The sequence below is a fragment of the Sinocyclocheilus rhinocerous genome, unplaced genomic scaffold (assembly GCF_001515625.1).
Source record: "Sinocyclocheilus rhinocerous isolate Xijiao unplaced genomic scaffold, SAMN03320098_v1.1 scaffold1735, whole genome shotgun sequence".
NCBI lineage: Eukaryota > Metazoa > Chordata > Actinopteri > Cypriniformes > Cyprinidae > Sinocyclocheilus > Sinocyclocheilus rhinocerous.
In genome coordinates, this window is record NW_015642868.1 from 470,647 (window position 1) to 489,204 (window position 18,558).

At 34.4% G+C, this 18,558-nt stretch overlaps 2 protein-coding genes, 1 long non-coding RNA gene and 1 pseudogene across 4 annotated transcripts in view; 2 read left to right on the forward strand and 2 right to left on the reverse strand.

Moving 5' to 3' along the window:
* LOC107756895 (uncharacterized) overlaps positions 1-6,449 on the forward strand; it is an 11,596-nt gene extending 5,147 nt beyond the window's left edge. Inside the window, exons 6-12 of one of the 2 annotated variants that reach the window (XM_016574218.1) lie at positions 644-765; positions 847-1,015; positions 1,530-1,675; positions 3,201-3,325; positions 4,176-4,302; positions 4,492-4,625; positions 5,029-6,449. In XM_016574218.1, the coding sequence (XP_016429704.1) occupies positions 644-765; positions 847-1,015; positions 1,530-1,675; positions 3,201-3,325; positions 4,176-4,302; positions 4,492-4,625; positions 5,029-5,148 (943 nt within the window). In that variant the 3' untranslated portion in view covers positions 5,149-6,449. The remainder of the gene's footprint in view (positions 1-643; positions 766-846; positions 1,016-1,529; positions 1,676-3,200; positions 3,326-4,175; positions 4,303-4,491; positions 4,626-5,028) is intronic. The other variant, XM_016574219.1, reaches the window with a different exon arrangement.
* Positions 6,450-6,561: 112 nt separating this feature from the next.
* LOC107756880 (glycoprotein-N-acetylgalactosamine 3-beta-galactosyltransferase 1-like) lies at positions 6,562-9,904 on the forward strand (annotated as a pseudogene).
* Positions 9,905-10,556: 652 nt separating this feature from the next.
* LOC107756896 (uncharacterized) lies at positions 10,557-11,054 on the reverse strand. The gene is made up of 2 exons (XR_001641874.1): positions 11,015-11,054; positions 10,557-10,928 (listed from the first exon to the last, which is right to left on the reverse strand). It is a non-coding gene; the product is annotated as an uncharacterized LOC107756896 (long non-coding RNA).
* Positions 11,055-11,392: 338 nt separating this feature from the next.
* Positions 11,393-18,558, reverse strand: part of col28a1b (collagen, type XXVIII, alpha 1b) — a 22,462-nt gene continuing 15,296 nt past the window's right edge. The window contains exons 21-34 of the mRNA XM_016574199.1: positions 17,688-17,759; positions 17,497-17,565; positions 16,433-16,501; positions 16,292-16,360; positions 16,087-16,155; positions 15,916-15,984; positions 15,700-15,768; positions 15,512-15,580; positions 15,128-15,208; positions 14,925-14,960; positions 13,952-13,988; positions 13,296-13,850; positions 12,350-12,420; positions 11,393-11,398 (exon numbers count right to left, since the gene is read on the reverse strand). Of these exons, the coding sequence (XP_016429685.1) occupies positions 11,393-11,398; positions 12,350-12,420; positions 13,296-13,850; positions 13,952-13,988; positions 14,925-14,960; positions 15,128-15,208; positions 15,512-15,580; positions 15,700-15,768; positions 15,916-15,984; positions 16,087-16,155; positions 16,292-16,360; positions 16,433-16,501; positions 17,497-17,565; positions 17,688-17,759 (1,341 nt within the window). The remainder of the gene's footprint in view (positions 11,399-12,349; positions 12,421-13,295; positions 13,851-13,951; positions 13,989-14,924; positions 14,961-15,127; positions 15,209-15,511; positions 15,581-15,699; positions 15,769-15,915; positions 15,985-16,086; positions 16,156-16,291; positions 16,361-16,432; positions 16,502-17,496; positions 17,566-17,687; positions 17,760-18,558) is intronic.

Consider the following 18,558-nt stretch of genomic DNA (forward strand, 5'->3'; position numbering starts at 1 on the left):
CCACATCGTGATGTAGATATGTGGGGGCGTGTTAGAACGAGGCATTTTAGGTAGGCGTGGTTGACGCTTAACTTTTATAAAGAATATCTCTTTGGATTTGAGACTTTAGTCTTTGCAACTTTACAGATCTTCTTTATGCACCAAGAGCTTGTAACACTCCAAAGAGAAAGGAAAAATTGAAATCGCATCATATGACCCCTTTAAATGTGTAATTACACGGTAACAAGGACACCTTAAAATAAAGTGTAACCAAAAACTGATATCTGATTGGTGAATATTTCATCCACTTAACAGCTAATACTTATCATGTTTAAAACATTTGTGTGTTCAATCCACTCAAAACAATTTGTCTTCATGTTTAGTGCATGTACTGGAAACCGGGGCTAGTTGTCACAATTTGAATCGAGTGAAAAGTAGTAATGAATGTTGAATGTAGTGATTGACTGATGGCCAATGCCATAGGGATATCTGGAGAACTGGGTGCTGACAGCTATTGTGCTAATACTGTATGTGCGAAATGCTGATCTTAAAATCTTAAAATTGCAAAATATTAATTATTGGCCTGGCCATTACTATCACTAACTTATGATATCATAATTCACCTTTTTTCTTATGTCCAGTTCACATTTATTTAATTCTGTAGGTTCACATTCAATGAGGCTCTGCAGGAGCAGCTGAGTCAGCCTGCCGTTATAGTGCCTGTGTTTGATCGTCATCTGATGCAGGGAGAGACGGGAGCTCAAGCAGTGGTGGATCTGCCTGGAGGTTTGAGCTTCACATTAGTAACATCCACCATGACGTGACAGGCCTATCATTCAAAGCTAGACATTTTTTTTTTGTATATAGATTTCATGGATTATGATATTCTGGAATTGGACGCCTCCCTGTCCTGTCCCGGCCGCAGGGACGAGACATGTGCTCACTGGGATCACACCGTACAGCTGTACGTATGCTGCGATCGCACCAGCCCATACTGCAACCTGGAGCTCGGGCGCTGGATAACAGCCTTCCGCAGGTACATGATCATTCGGTTTAACTGAATTGTTGCTGTTTTTCCAACATCGTCATTGTGGACATTAGAAATTAGCCTTAAAGGGTTAGTTCACCCAAAAATGAAAATTAGGCTGCGTTTTACTCACCCCCTGTGAAAAATAATGATAGAGATTTAGTTTTAAATGTCATTCTATATTTAAAAGAATAGCAGAGTCCACACCACAACTATAATGATACTGGCACAGAGGAACAATATCATTGGAATGACTTTCAGAACCATTTTTCCAGCTGAGGAATGATAAAAACATTGACAGCCAATCAGAATCCACCTGCTTCAAAGAGCTTGAGCATTTAAGGGGGCAGATGACAAACCTGCAGTTTGCACTTATAATATATATAACGTTATTGGTGAGGACACTAATATAGTTGTCCTTATTGTTATCTTTATAGTAATCGTTCTTGAGGAGCACTGGCCTTTAGACAGTATGTTTCAGTTTGTTGCTGATGGTAGAAACTGTTTGTGACTTTCTTTACAGAGGCACAGGTCATTGGCTGACGGATGTTTCTCCTTTGATTCCCCTGCTAAATGACAAGAAATGTGTCTTCACCATGAAGACTGTGCCATGGGCCATGCCATGGATGACGTCTCTCAATCTACGCTTTAGTTACAGCAACCAGACAGGTCAGAACTCATTTGATTTATTTCTTAAGAAATTAACACTTTTCTATAGCAAGGACACATTAAATGATCTAAAGTGACAGTAGAGACATTCTAATGTTACAAAAGATTTCTGTTTCTACTGTATTTTGCAACTTTCTATTAATCAAAATAGAAAATTGCGCGAAATCGTCTGCCTCGTGAAAAAAATGTCGTTAATATTTGCATCATTTATGATTTATTTTATCCACCTGCAAATAATCAGAATGCATTTTAAAAGCAGGAGAAACAGAGGGTTCCCCGGTAACAGCTGTACACAAAGCAGCGCTGAGCTCACAAACGCTGCTTTATCAGGCATATAACACGAAAGATGAAATGAAAATCGAAAATTTTCTAAAGATAGTCTTCCTTCAGAAATACAGTGATATAAAAACACCCGCGCCTCGTTTTGATTTTTAAACGTGCAGTACGTGCTCATGTTTATTCAACAAAGCCTTTTGGAAAATCGGTCAGTTTTGATATTGTGGTGAGCGCCACAAATAGATAAATGTATGGGAAACACATCCCACAGCACTACCACCTGAGCCCAACTTCAGTCTACTCATCACCTTAACTTTAACTGCGTTGATAAATGTATGGGAAACACATCCCACAGCACTACCACCTGAGCCCAACTTCAGTCTACTCATCACCTTAATAACTTTAGCTTGAAGCATCAGAATCGGCATCGGTATCGGCCGATCACCATGACAAGAAATCGGTACTCAGTATCGGCTGCAAAAATCCTGATCGGAGCATCCCTATTTCACAGTATTACTGTTTGTACTGTATTTTGTGCTTTGATATTTTGTTATCTATTGTGACTATCAGGCATTTTAGGCATTGATTACACTGTACTGTATATGCAATACTGAGTGTTTCAAAAAGCTTGTAAATATTGTGCAAAAGATCTTTCATGTCAAATACGTTTAGTTGTGGTTATAAAGTGTGCAACTTTTGGGGCCACCTGCAAAAAGAACATTTGTTTTTGCATAAACACCAATATTTTCGTGGAAAGAACATATCAGTGACTGATTTACTGCGTGCAGCTGTGAATGCTATTGCTCACCCACACGTGTTCTATCGAGTCATACCCAAAGGAACAAAATGAGGTGTCTCCAGTTTTGGAAAAGAGAAATGGAATACCATCTACGTAGTTAACACTACAGAAGGTTCTTCATTATCAAAATGGGTTGATATTACTCCACTTCATGTAATTTACAGAGAACTTCAAGTCGGTTACTGACACACTTATAGTTTGTAGTCAGCCTCAGTTTTACAATAAAATTCACAATGAGTCATAAATCTATATAATCACTTGCTCTATTTTAGTGCACTTGCAGAACACCATAAATATGCTTTTCTTGGAAGTGCATTTAGGGGCTTGGCTGTTTCCCAAAATGCATCAGTGCAACTCCAGTTACTGTAGTAATAAACCAAGTCAAACAGATTGCAGCGGGATGAGGATGTCTGTTATGGATGTTGACATCATCTGACATTGTTTTCGCAGGTAATTACTCAGACAGACTGTACCCTTTCAAGGTAATGTCACTCTTCCCTGGGGGGACGTTTGACAAGGACTATAACAGCAGATACCAAGAGATCAAGTTCAGTCTTCCAGCTTCAACAAAGAAGGTGATAAATCCACACCTGTTATTATTGGTCAGATAGTAATAATAATAATAGCATTTAAATAATCTAAAAGTCAGACTCCCAGTCAAAATAAAAATCCTGCTTCCGACACATTGGCCAAACAGAAAAACATAATATTTCATTAAAAACTGCCAAATATCAGACAATATATCAGCATTGGTGACCAAATAATATAATAAATATATTTTAATATTTTGTTTATTTTAAAAATTCATAATTTGTAATTAAATATCATTTTAAATATATCAAATAAATATCTATAAGTAAAAAACTTTCCATGAATTGAATATGTGTTTTTACATATGTGCTGGAATAGTACTATAAATAATACTATTAATAACAATAGTAATGCAAAAATTATAATAAAATCTTTTTTAATATTTTATTTTAATACAATGTATTTATTTTGTAATTAATTAATCTATTTAATTGCATATAACATTTCTGGATAAGTAAAAACTTTCCATGGATTGAATGTGTTTTTTAAAATCTTTTAAAATCGTATTAATATGATTTTTATAATAAAACAATCAATCAATCAATTTATTTATTTTAATTTATTCATTATTTATTTTGCATATAACATTTATGTATAAGTAAAAACTTTCCATAAATTGAATGTGTGTTTTTACATGTGTGCTGGAATAGTACTAGTAATAATACTGATAATACCAATAATAATACAAAAATTATAAAAAATTATTTTTTAAATATTATTTTAGTATAATGCTTCATTCATTCATTCTTATTATTAATTTTATTTATTTTTGCATGTCATATTTCTGGAGAATTAAAACCTTCCATGAATTGAATATGTATTTTTGTGTGGCAGGTGGAGTTATATGCTGTTATCACGGCTCACGGGTCTGACGAGAACTTCTGTGGTGAATTTTGTGTGACATCACATCATTTCCTGATCAACAGATCCGTCAATAACACCCTCGTGTTTGAGTCAGCTGGTTAGTAGCACCAGGGTGGCAGAATTAGTGGACTTGATACCATTTTATGACATTAACACCCTCATATTTGTGTCAGCTGGTTAGTAGCACCAGGGTGACAGGATGGGTGAACTAGATAACATCTTATGACATCAAAGAAATGTGTTCACACTGTGCCAGTGAGTAAAACAGATGTGCATGTCCATGCAGGATCACCTCTGGGCTGTGCCATGTGGGTATCTGAAGGAGCTGTGCCCAATGAACACGGGACCTGGTTGTATGGCCGCGGAGGCTGGTGCGACGGGCTCCAGGTGGATCCATGGAGGACCGACATCACTTCCCAGGTACAGCAAAAACAGAACGATAAGGTCGTGGGAGAACAATGTTGCATACTACATACACTGCATGTCCTGTGCAGCAATCAGTTAGTAGTACAGCAATATTTTATTCTGACATACACTCTTAAAAATAATGCTTCTTTATTGGCATTGATGACTCATGAAGAGCGTTTAACATCCATGGATCCTTTCCATCGCACAAAATGTTCTTTATAGTGGAAACAGGTTCTTCAGATTACTTAAATATTCTTCACGCTAAGAAAAAAAATGCTTCTTTTAAGCACTGTTTACTGAAAGGTTTTGAGGAAACATAGCCAGAAGCATGTCATTTTTTGATGCACCTTTAAAATAGTTTATATTTAGCTGCATGATGTGTTAATGATTTAAAAACATTTTGTTCCCCTCACAGCTGGACCTGAGTGGAACCAATTCTGTCCTTTACTTTGGACTCTTTGAAGAACGCAATCCAGATCCAAAGACTAATCCGGGGTACATTATTATGTACTCCTTTCTAGTGTTTTATAAATGATTTCACAGACAGAAAATTCAGCAGAATTTAATTCTCACTTTTTTGGCAGCATTTTCCTACATTCAGAATCATTTGTTGATTTTATTTTCATTTTAGTATTCCCTAATGCTGCTTATTTTTGAAAGGTATTTTCGTTTATAAATGCTTTCTGACATGATTAAATTTATCATAATTTTTAAAGCAGTTGACACCTGAGATTAGACAGTCACATAATCACACATACAGTAAATTGACAGATCTTTTTCAAATAAATGGTGTCTTGAGAGATACACATCAGTCTCACTTAAATCATTTATTTGCATTACTAGCTGTGTGTACTAAATTACTGACTCAAACCTAGTAAGCTGCATATTTAGGCAGCATTTTAAGGCATCACAGGTGCTCTCAATGCAAAGTCTGGTCCAAAAGGTAGGAATTATGATGTTTTCTAAGATACTGTACTTTCTTTTCGCTCTCATTTGTGAAGAAAGAAATCCCATAATGCCATCCAAAGATCTCAGTAAAAATACTGAGAAGTATCTTGAAATCTAAATCCATTTGAGTTATGATGATGGCTTAGAAGGCAGCTGTCTATGTAGGTAGCTTACTAGATTTAGGAACGTTGTTTCACATAGTGCTCTTTAGTAAAAACTGTCATCAGTCATTCTTCTAAAGTCTTGCTACTCTGAAGTTTTTTTTTTTCTTCTGTGTGACAATTATGTGTAATTACACAAATCTCCTGTAGCTTCTTAACTTCAAATGAAAGGAGGACCAGCAAATCTTGATCTTCATTCTTGAGTGCTTTTCACTTTCAAGGAGCCCTGATTTTGAGGACCGACCCTTTGTGACACATTACCTGAGTCACACAGAGATCATTCTTGCCCAGCCTCAGTAGTTTCCACACTTGACTTCTTGTCCAATTTTAGGTGATCTTCTATAAAACCAAGCATTATAACAGGTACTGTGTTCTGTAAGTGAAATGCACTTTCTATGATGGCTGCACACAATAGAACAGAACAGAAAATTCTTGTTTTTGTCCAAATTTGGATTCTGTAAAATTTGAGAAACAAAAACATTGGGAATGATCATATTCTTGTTTTGAAGTAAATAGAGCTTTTTGAATTGAATAACTCATGCATGAAGGATAAGGTTCATGGAACCGCTATCAAGACAGTTGAGGCCTGTGATGTCAGTTACAGCAAATAAAAGTTGTATGTGGCGACTTCCAATAAAAAAGGTGAGCAGAGAGCAGTCGCTTTCTTTGATTCAAAATTTAAGACGTAATTTTAATTGCTGAAACATAAACAAAAATGTGACCTGAACTGCACCCATATAGTAAGTCATATTTTTCTGTAACAGATTAATATATTTGTTTTTTGTTTTTTTCAGTTATTTGTGGTTATATTGCAAATATTATCCTTTTTTTTTTCAGGTGTCTCTGCACATATTTCTATTTTGTGGGATATTCCTTGGATTTGTCTTTGTTCAGCAACTCATGAGTGTTAGATTTGGCCTACTAGCATATCCACATTACCTTTACACTCAAGCCAAGAGACATGCATGGAATAACAATGGTATGTTCTTTATTACTTATCTCTTTTAATTGTCATATTTGCTTAGTATTTACAATATCAGTCAAAAGTTTGGACAACCAATCTTAAATTTTTATTATTACAATTATTTTTCCTATGTGCTGATAGATTTAAAAACAATAAAAAAATAGAATTCAGTTTTCAATTTTGTAAAGAAAATAATTTCTGTGCATGGTTTAAATTTTTAATATGTGACCCTGGACCACAAAACCAGTCATCAAAGCTGAATAAATAAGCTTTCCATTGATGTATGGTTTGTTAGGATAGGACAATATTTGGCCGAGATACAACTATTTGAAAATCTGGAATCTGAGGGTGCAAAAAAATCAAAATATTGAGAAAATCGCCTTTAAAGTTGTCCAAATGAAGTTTTTAGCAATGCATATTACTAATCAAAATTACATTTTGATATATTTACGGTAGGAAATTTACAAAATATCTTCATGGAACATGATCTTTACGTAATATCCGAATGATTTTTGGCATAAAAGAAAAATTGGTCATTTTTACCCATACAGTGTATTGTTGTCTATTACTACAAATATACCCCAGCGACTTAAGACTGGTTTTGTGCTCCAGGGTCATATAAAATAATTTTAAAAAAAACAACATACAGTACTGTTCAAAAGTTTGGAGTCAGTAAAATGTTTTAATGTTTTTGAAAGAAAACCTGTTCACGCTGTTTATTTCATCAAAATACAGTAAAAACAGTAATATTATAAAAGATTATTACACTGTTTTCTATTTAAATATCTATTAAAATTAAATTGATTTGTGATGCAACAATGTGATGCATTACTCCAGTCTTCAGTGTCACATGGTTCTTCAAAAATCATTCTAATATGACGATTTGCAAAAAAAAAAAAAATTATAATTATCAGTGCTGAAAACTGTTGTGCTGCTTAATATTTATGTGGAATGAAATATATATTTTTCGTAATTCTTTGAAAAACAAAGTTTAAAACAATTGATTTGAAATAGATATCTTATGTAACAAGTCTTTCCTGTGGCTTTGGATGAATTGAATGCATTTTTGCTGAATAAAAGTATTCATTTTCTTTAAAAAAGAAAGAAAAATCTGCCTGACCTCAAACATTTTGAATGGTAGAGTACGTTCAACAAAGTGAAAGCCCAAACTTTTGACTGCTAGTGCATGTTTTGCTTTAATGTCCTAGATGAGCTGGCGCAGTCCCTGTTTTCCTGTGTTGGATCATGATGAGGCCTGAAAATCTTTTGAAAAAGCTCCAGCATGTTGGTGCCACCTGGGCTAAACACACCAGGTTCTGTACATGAGCTCACTGAGCTCTGACTTCCCCACCGTGGGGCTGAACGTTATGAGGGCCGATCGCAGCAGTACTGGAAGACCATCCGTGCCTTTCAGTACATCCATGCCCACCACCTCCAGCACGCCGACTGGTTCCTCAAAGCCGACAACGACACGTTTGTTGTGGTGGAAAACCTGAGGTACCTGCTCTCCCAGCACGACACAGAGAAGCCCGTTTATTTTGGCCACAGGTTCCGGCCGTTCGTTCGTCAGGGTTACATGAGCGGAGGAGCCGGATACGTTCTGAGCCCAGAGGCCCTCAGGAGATTTGTGCAAGGCTTCAGTACGGGACGCTGCGAGCATTTCAGCTCTGTGAAGGACATGGCCTTGGGCAGGTGCATGGAGACCATGGGAGTGAAGGCCGGGGATTCAAGAGATCCGAATCAACGGGAAACATTTAATCCCTTTAGACCGGAAAATCACCTCATTCCCCCGGAGAATGGAAAACAGGTCTGGGGCTACAGTTTCTACAAACCCAGACGTGTGAGTGCCAGTTTCTCATTGAAAATATGTGTGGGTCAGTTAACCCTAAGCTCTGCCCTTGGTTACTGTTGCTAAGACATTCAATAGGAATGAACTAGAGATTTACATGAAGTTCACTTGAACAGGAATGAACTGGAGATTTACGTGATATACGTGCATTTTGAGTTAAACTTGAAAAAAAAAAGATATTATTATAAGTATTATTTTTATTAGCATTATTATTATTTAGGCTGTGTGAAATTGCAAAATATTATCCCCCGTTTCTATTTAAATAAATGTAATTATGCAATATTGTGATTAAAACCGTTAGTAACCGGTAGATATTATATAATATACAGTTATTATATTAACTAAAACTACATTCATAAAATAAACATGAACTGCAATAAAAAAAAAATTCAGATGGTTGACAAATGGAATATTTCTTATTTTTATTTCGTTTAACTTGAAATATATTTAGTTTAACTGAATATATATATATATAAATACTAAAAATGACAAAAACAAACAACATTATTAAAATGAAAACAGAAAATGCACAAATAAAAACTAATTCAAAATATGAACATATCTCATTGATATTGAAATAACACTGATCAGAATCAAGTCCGATATGTTTTACCAATATGTTGAATATTTAATGTAAAATTCAGTTTCAATCTACCCAAACATACAGATACTTACATCAGAAAACTGTTTTATCCAGTTTGATAAAATCCCACCCTACATTTTATTCTTGTTGAATATACTGTTTCACTCAGAAATGCATCATTTTGCAGAAAATAGTTTGCATACATTGTTTCATGTTGAAATTTAAGTGTTTAACATAAGTCCTTTTGGTTTTTTGATACAGCATAAACACTTACATTAAAATGACAGATTTTTAAATGTAAATATATATTTGATTAGTTTAACTATAATTTCAGTTAGTCAGAACTACATTTTACAGTGACAATTAAAAACAAATGTTTTTCTGCTTTTTTTTTTTTTTAAAGTAAAAATGTTTCTTCGCTCAGCAGCATAATAGAGCAGTATTTTCATGCTCGAATATAAAAATTTAAATAATTGTAAATATTAAAAATAAGAGTCATATATGTATATAGGAATTGTGTACATTATAGTTTGACTTGTGCATAATGACACATTTGCATCGTCTGCAATTACTCAAAACATAATGATGTATCTGTTTTGAATGATTTTTCTCTTTCTCCAGGGTCCTGACTGCTGTGCAGATTTTGTGATCTGGTTTCATTACATGCGGCCTGCAGACATGTACATGCTGGAGTATTTCACACATCACCTGCGAACATTCGGATACAAGTACCGATTCAACGCTAATCATGAACAAAACAGCACCAGTGAGCTTAAACACAGTTAAAACCACAATACAAATACAACAGACAAATGTGACCCTGGACCACAAAACCAGTCTTAAGTGTAAATTTTTTGGAAGTTTCTAGTGTCAAAAAGTGTCAAAATCTGGAATCTGAGGGTGCAAAAAAATCAAAATATTGAGAAAATCACCTTTAAAGTTGTCCGAATTAAGTTCTTAGCAATGCATATTACTAATCACAAATGAAGTTTAAATATATTTACAGTAGGAAATTTACAAAATATCTTCATGGAACATGATCTTTACTTAATATCCTAATGATTTTTGGCATAAAAGAAAAATCTATAATTTTGACCCATACAATGTATTTTTGGCTATTGCTACCAATATACCCGTGCGACTTAAGACTGCTTTTGTGCTCCAGGGTCACAAATATAAAAAAAAAACCTACAAAGATGTTTCATGTGACCAAAAACTAGTTTATATGAGAACATTTGATGGTAAAAGATTACAGACTGTTTTTCTGTTGGAATATTGTTCATTTCCCACATCAAGAAATAGTATTTTTGCTCAAAATAATGTCTGAATATCAGTGCATTTTCTCTTTCTTATCAAGAATTATTCATACATTTCTTTCAAATAAAAACACTTGATATTTTCTATATAATGCAATGAAATTTAGGCATTTTTAATTGTGACTTAACCTTGTGTAAATACTTCTTGTGGCCACTATATATGCAAATAATGCATTTGTAGATTGTTCAAGTGTAGTTTTTTAAAATGTTCACAGTAAAAATGTTTATTATTTAAAATGTTGAATATTAAAAGCGTATGTATATTTCAATAATAAAGAGCCCTTTTAGCTTTATGTCTCTTCAGTGCTCTAATGATAAGACTTACATTTTCACACAGGATTTTCTGCAGGCCTGTTGAGTGTCAAACTTGTTTTTGTTGCCTTGGCAACCTCCAAACCAGAACTGAGCACATGAATTGGCTTTTGGATCAAAATACCATTTAACAACATACTCTCGACACGGACCGGGATCCAGAGGCTGAAGGCATCCCTCGTCTGACACGAGAGAGAGAAAATGTTATTTACAGGAAGTCAGAATTGCAGGTATTATTTGTATCGTACCACTTTCGAGCAGCATTTACCTGCAGTAAAATCATCCTGTATGAGCAGCGGTGGGTCAGTTTTTTTATTTTGGATGCGATAAATCCGCTAAAGTTTTTAAGTTGTTTTTTTTTGTACACCAAAACAGTCCTGCAGCTTGACATTTTTTTTTAAATACAAAATAAGATATGAAGTCATAAAAACAGCATGCATAATAATTATTAGAAAAATGGTGCTTAACTTTATAATAAATAAATAATAATAAATGTACAATAAAAATGCCACACTGCAGAGCATATATTATGTAATTTCAATTAAATAAGTACTAGCATTTTTTCACAGCAAACAGCATGTGGCTTTTAGATCAAATATGGATTTTAGATACATCATGTTTTTCAAACCTGAAGCAAGTGTCAGTCTCAAAACTAATAATAAAATATAAAAATGTTATATAAAAACTGCAAGTGTAATAATAATTAGAAAAAGTATTACTTTTAAATAATAACAAATAGACTTATATTAAATGAATGTCACTGCAGAACTTCTATTTTTATTAAAATGCTTTTATTTTATTAAAATTCTATTTCTATTCTAAACGTCTAAAATGGAATTTTCTAGAATTTGACCCCAAAAAAAATTTATATTTTATTAATATGTCCAAAACATCGTTTTATTAATATGGCTCTTAGGTACATCATGTTTTTAAAACTGAAGCAAGTGTCAGTCTCAATTAATATAAAAATAATAATAAAATATAAAAACCTAATATAAAAACTGCATGTGTAATACTAATTAGAAAAAGTATTATTTTTAAATGATAATAATACAAATATTTATATTAAATGAATGTCACTGCAGAACTTCTATTTTTATTTAAATGCTTATATTTGATTAAAATTCTATTTCTATTCTAAACTTCTAAAATAGAATTTTCTAGAATTTGAGGGGGGGAGAAACACATTTAAATTCTATTTTATTAATATGTCCAAAACATTGTTTTATTAATATGCTTTTAGATCAAATATGGCTTTTAGGTACATCATGTTTTTAAAACTGAAGCAACTGTCAGTCTCAATTAATATAAAACTAATAATAAAATATAAAAACTGCATGTGTAATACTAATTAGAAAAAGTATTATTTTTAAATGATAATAATACAAATATTTATATGAAATTAATGTCACTGCAGAACGTCTATTTTTTATTGAAATGCTTTTATTTTAATAAAATTCTATTTCTATTCTAAAATTCTAGAATTTTCTAGAATAAAAAAAAATACTATTTCTTAATTAATAAAATTGAAATTCTATTTTATTAAAATGCCCAAAAAATATAACCAATGCAGTCTTGTTGACTGAAGAGTGTGTGAGCTTACCTTGGAGGTAGTGCTGAATATCGATCCATCAGTGTTCTCACAGATCTCTTGAAGCAGTTTACTTTCCACTTCTAGACCACAGAGACAAAAAACATGCATTTAATTAATGTGATCCTGTAGCTTAGGCAGGTCAAAGTCATGGGTTTGCTGTATGTTGGTAAAAAAATAAATTAAATAAATCATTAAGCCATTTAACTTTAAACTGTTGCTTCATACCAGTCATAATCCATAATAACGCTTCACACAATGAAAAAGTCAATCCCCCGTTGTCCTCTCACATCAAAATTCACACACATGTGTTTAGAGATGTTTTAGACTGTTTTCACTTGTAAACCGTGCTTGATGTGTGCAGATTTCTCTCCTGATTCAGACGAGACACCTTTTTCACTGGAGAAAGCAATATTATGGATAGAGGACTGGTATTTTAGCCAGAAGCAGTGGTTGAAGTTAAAAACATCTGTGGATTTGTTTCTCACAAACATGCAGCCTTTTTTTGCTTCACAAGATGTTAACTGATGGACTGGAGTAGTGTGGATTACTGTGGTGTTTTTATCAGCTGTTTGGACTCTCATTCTGACGGCACCCATTCACTGCAGAGGATCCATTGCTGAGCAAGTGATGGAATGCTACTTTTCTCTAAATCTGTTCTGATAAAGAAACTACATCCACGTGGATGGCCCAAGGGTAAATTTTCATTTTCCTTTAATCACCAGAAATACTGCCACAAAGGCATGATTCCTACTGTATTTTCCTCCAAATTTTCACTGAGTCATTCACAAATTTTGAATGAGTCTGAGACTTTATTTTATGCCTATGCCTTATCTTGATTTCCACTTTTCCACTTCTTTTTGTCATGAAAACTTTTGACATTTGACTGCTATTTGATAAGTGCATTAAAGCTAATAATATATATATTAGGCCTTTTTTTGCAAATCAGCAAACATACCAGGAAGCATTCTGAAGTCCTCTATGGAAAACACGTGCTCTTCAGTGGGTGGCGACGCTATTGACTTCAGCTCCTGCTTAAAATCATCATAGATGGGGTCGCTTTGATTCACCACCCCTATAGCCAACATGGTGATATTGGCTGAATGGGCCTCTCTGACCGCATCCTCCAGCTTCACCGTGTCCCGGTGATCCGTCTGGCCGTCCGTAATAACCACAGCCACTTTCCTCACACCGCGCCGAGCAAAGCGGAAGATCTCATTGGCCTTTCTGATGCCACTTCCTGTGTAAGTGCCCTCCCCAATGTAGGGCATCCTGCGCACGGCTGCTTTCACTTCATCACGACTTAAGCGCTCTTGTATGCTTGTGATCACCAGGTTAATGTGGCTGTAGAGAACCACGCCGACACGCGTGACCTCTGGACTGACTGACACGCGGTCGATCAAGGTGTTCACAAAGTCTTTAATGACCTCAAAGTTTTCTGGGCCGACGCTCTCAGAGCTGTCAATCACAAACACCAGCTCCAGAGGCCGCACTCTGCAAATCCGGCCACAGCCTGACAAATGATAATAAATCATTCCAGCCAAATCAGTTTTGGTGTGATTCACTACAAAGCAATCAAATTCAGCAAAAAATATCTGCGATTTGAATACTTACCACAAATAGATCGGATTAAGCTGATTATTTCCTCTCTCTGCAAAATACATAAAAATCTCGTTATTGAAGCGCTCCATTTCTGTTTCACACTAGCTAGTAGTAGTGTTATTGTAGTATTATTTATTTACTGTACTATGATTATGTTCATTTATAGAATTAGCTTTTAATTTTTATATTTTCAGTTTTCATTTTGATTTTAATTTAAGTTTGAGTAATTTTGTTATTTGCTTAATAAGCTTTAATCTACTATTACTTTACTAATTTTAGTACTTAAACTTGTTTGAGCAACATTTCTTATTTTTGTTTTTTTATTTCGTCTTTTACTTTACAATACAAAGTATTTTGTATTATTTCAGCTTTACTTCACTTCAATATATATATATATATATATATATATATGCCATTATTTTATTACATTATTTTTTATATAATATATATATATATATATATATATATATATAATTGTATAGCATATGTACAATATCCAAATGTTTTGTATGCGTTAAAAACACACTGTAAAGAATGTTTTGTTTTTGTTTTTGTAGTTGTAAATAAAACTAAGATTATTGGAATATGTTTTAACAAGAAAATACTATTTTCAGTCTTTTTATTTAACAACAACAACAAAAATCCCATTTAATTCAATGCATTGAAATAATTCAGAAATCGAAATTACTAGTAAATTTCACAAATAATTACAAGTAAATCATACACCAATTTGCAGATGACCAAAAAGAGCAGTAAGCACTGTGTGGAATACTATATCCCATAATGCAATGCACTGGACTTTACCTTCCACTTACATTATTTGACCAAACTCCCAAAAGTCAAATCATTTTTACACCAAAATGGGATGATAATGCAATTTTTTTTACAACTGGCACGAGGTCATGCAACAACAGCATAATACTTTTATTTTTATTTTTATTTGCACTAGAACAAATTAATTCTTTATTGACATCTGTGTACGTACCGTGAGACCAGGTTCTCCCTTTGTTCCTGTATTACCCTGTGATTATATAACACAATGTTCAGGTGTGTAAAATGTAGTTAAATAATGCAGATATGTGTCTTAAGCAATGCTTGGAATTATCAGCTATCATAATGTTTAAAGATTAAAAAGCAAGTCTCGCGTGAATGATTGATGATCAGATTTTCCTTCTCAGTTCTTCTCACCGGTGGTCCAGTAGATCCTGGTCCTCCCTGGCTTCCTCTGTCTCCTTTATGTCCTTGTGCTCCGTGTAACCCACGATCCCCCTACAACAGAGTAGTTACATCAAAGGAGATTTAAACTCACAGTTTTGCTCATGTTTTCAAGTCTGACATGATGCAACATTTTTAATTGCATGTAAGTGCATATACTGTAAGTCTGGCATTATAAATCACCAGTTTTGTGAAAAATAGTGGCAAACATTTCATTTTGTGTTTGATGGAAGAAAGAAAGTCCTACAGGTATGGGACGACATGAGGGTGAGTAAATGTAACTGTGTGAAGGATTCCTTGCTGTACAAAATACAAATGCATGCTAGTAGTGATATATGATTATATGACTCTCCTCACCTTCTGCCCCGGCAGACCGTCTCCAGGAAGCCCTCTTGGCCCCTGTAAACCCTGATATCCAGGATCACCCTGTATGAAAACAAAATACATGTGAATTAAACAGTTTGAATACTTCACTGTTGTACATCACACTGTAATGTGTTTCTATGAATACTGTATCCTGTTGATAAGCCTCAGATTCCTGTTACCTTTGGTCCTTGTATGCCCTCTCCTGGTAATCCTGGAGGACCAGCTGGACCAGTCTGACCAATGGAGCCCTGCAGACCACAAAAACACCTAAACAGGTCAATCTGAACACCTAAACATATCTGCAAACACATCTAATGACACATTCAGCAGTGTATTATCGAATCATAGAGTGTTGATTATGATATGCATACATGTATTCTACATATATTTCCTACCTTTGGGCCCACTTGCCCAAGACCTGGTGCTCCAGCAGGCCCTGGGGAACCTGGAGGGCCTCGATCCCCCTGTGACAGAATATATCGATTCAGCAAATGCTTTAATAGAATGCTTTTTTTTTTTTTAAAGATTCAAATGTTTACATGTTCTGTGTTAAGCAAGCACTTTACCTTTGGTCCAGGTAAACCTGTTCCCTCTGGCCCAGTCTCTCCTGTAAGACCTGGCAGACCTGGTGGCCCCTATAGATCACATGAGCAAAACGTACTGTATATAGTGTAAATTATACTGTTATATTCCCATTTGGTATGTCAAAATAAAAACAGACTGTATAAATGTAACATTTGAATGAATAATATTCTTTGTAATGATATTTACAGGTAGGCCGGGATAGCCTTCTCCCCTCAGCCCTGGAGGTCCAATGGGTCCTCGTAACCCTATTTCACCCTAAAGACAGACAAAATGCATCGGAATAAAAAACGACAACAATACAGGTTTCTGCTAGGGCATCACTCTTACCTTCGGCCCTGCAATGCCTATCCCTGGTTCTCCTGCAGGACTTGGTGGACCAACCGGCCCTGGATCTCCCTACAGGAAGATGAACATGGTATTGAGATCTCCTGATCAATTACATACACATACTGTTAGCCCAAACAGTATATAGAAGCTTATGCCACATTAAAAATATATGAATGAATATTCGAAAAAGTTGCAATGGAAGTAAATTGGCCTACATTCTAGAATCTAGAGCACTCCAAAAAAATAATGTGTTAGCTCATACATAAATAAAAAAAGACGAAACAGTTTGCATCAATTTTTTTCTGTTCAAACAACATACTACATTGAGTTAGAAGAACTTAAAAATGTGTAACATTAACACATATTTTTGAGTTACTAATGGATTTGTGAGCCTGAAACCAATTTATATGATCTTTTTCAGTCCAAATTCACAGCTATCATAGCACCTGCTAAATGTAACTTATTTAAAAGCATATATATTTAATGAAGAAGCATGCTACTTTTGTCACTGGCATTAGTGTAGTCATTGCTAATACAGAGCCAATAGTGATTACCTTCATGTGGTCTAATCTTCAGCACAAGGGTAACCACAAAAACTTCAACATCACCGAAACACTTTCAATTGTCAAACATAACAACATTAAACTCTAACAGGTCTTTCCCTTCACTAAAAACACATAAAATAATTAATTTGAACATTTATTCTCCTTATCTATAGTCCTATGCAAAGCATACCCAATTTCCAAAGTTAACAAGACAATTTTATTGAGTTACTACAACTTAGTTCAATTAACGCAGATATTTGAGTTTAAATTACACACAATATTAAGTTGCTGTAATGATCAACAGAACTCATCAATGCTTAAATTATAATTTTTTACTTGAAACCATGCATTTATATAAGCTGTGGTAAACGGGCCCCCTGAATCATTTTTTAGAGTGAGGTTTAAAAAGCAGAAATGTGTCTTAATTTTCATAAATTACTCCGTAAGAAATGGTCAATTTTTATTTTATTTTATTTTTGATACATCTTGTTTTTAACCCTGAGCATTTCTCAAACGTACCTTAGGTCCTGGTATGCCCTGTCCTGGAGGCCCAGAAACACCTGGAACTCCAACATTCCCTGGTTCTCCCTATTTTAAATGAAAGATACTGTAGCTCAATAGATTTTAAGTGAATACTGGCAATGACAGAGACAAAGGTCTTTTCTTGACGTGGTATTTTGTTTTTGTAAATATGAATGGATTGTTTTCACCTTTGCCCCTGCTGGCCCAACTGGTCCCAATGGTCCTGGTAGGCCTCGGGAGCCCCTCTCCCCTCGAACCCCCTGTTAAAGAAGATACAGCCTATTCAATATATGTGAAGAGAGAGTTCACCCAAAAATGTGTGGTACCGTCATGAACGTGCATCGAAGGCTGACATGAAAGAGAAGAAATTGTTGAATAAAATTGTTATTTTTGTTTTCTTTGCACACAAAAAGTATTCTGGTAACTTCAAAATTACGGTTGAACCACTGATGCCAAATTCACTATTTTAACAATGGTCTTACTACCTTTCTGGGCCTTGATCATGGTAGTACCCTTGCTGTCTATGGAGGGTCAGAAAGCTCTCAGATTTCATCAAAAATATCTTACCGTATTGGCCCGAATATAAGACGACCCTGATTATAAGACGACCCCCCTTTTTCCAGATGTACCTTTTGGAAAAAGGCTTTTTAAAAACCAAATCTTGTTTTTTTCGCAGTAAAACACATTTTGTCTTCAATTATTTTCATATTGCATATTTTTCCTATTTTAATTTTTGTTTTGAAAGTATGGTAAAAACTGGTAAAATGTACCAACAATCACATTTAAAAAATATACACTTTTTGATATACCATTAAAAAAAAAAACAGGTAGCCCATCTGAATTAGGACATTTAGGCTATCCATCTAAAAGTAGCCTACCAAAATCTTATTAACAGGAGAAGTTAAATCTTACTGTAGTCTTCAAATCTATCTTTGAAAGTAACTTTTTACTACCAAGACACATCTGTCATTAAGTGTCATTCGCTCAGTTATGTCATTTTTAATGCAAATATGACATTATTTGACCTAACCCTAACCTAACCCTACCCCTACCCTTACC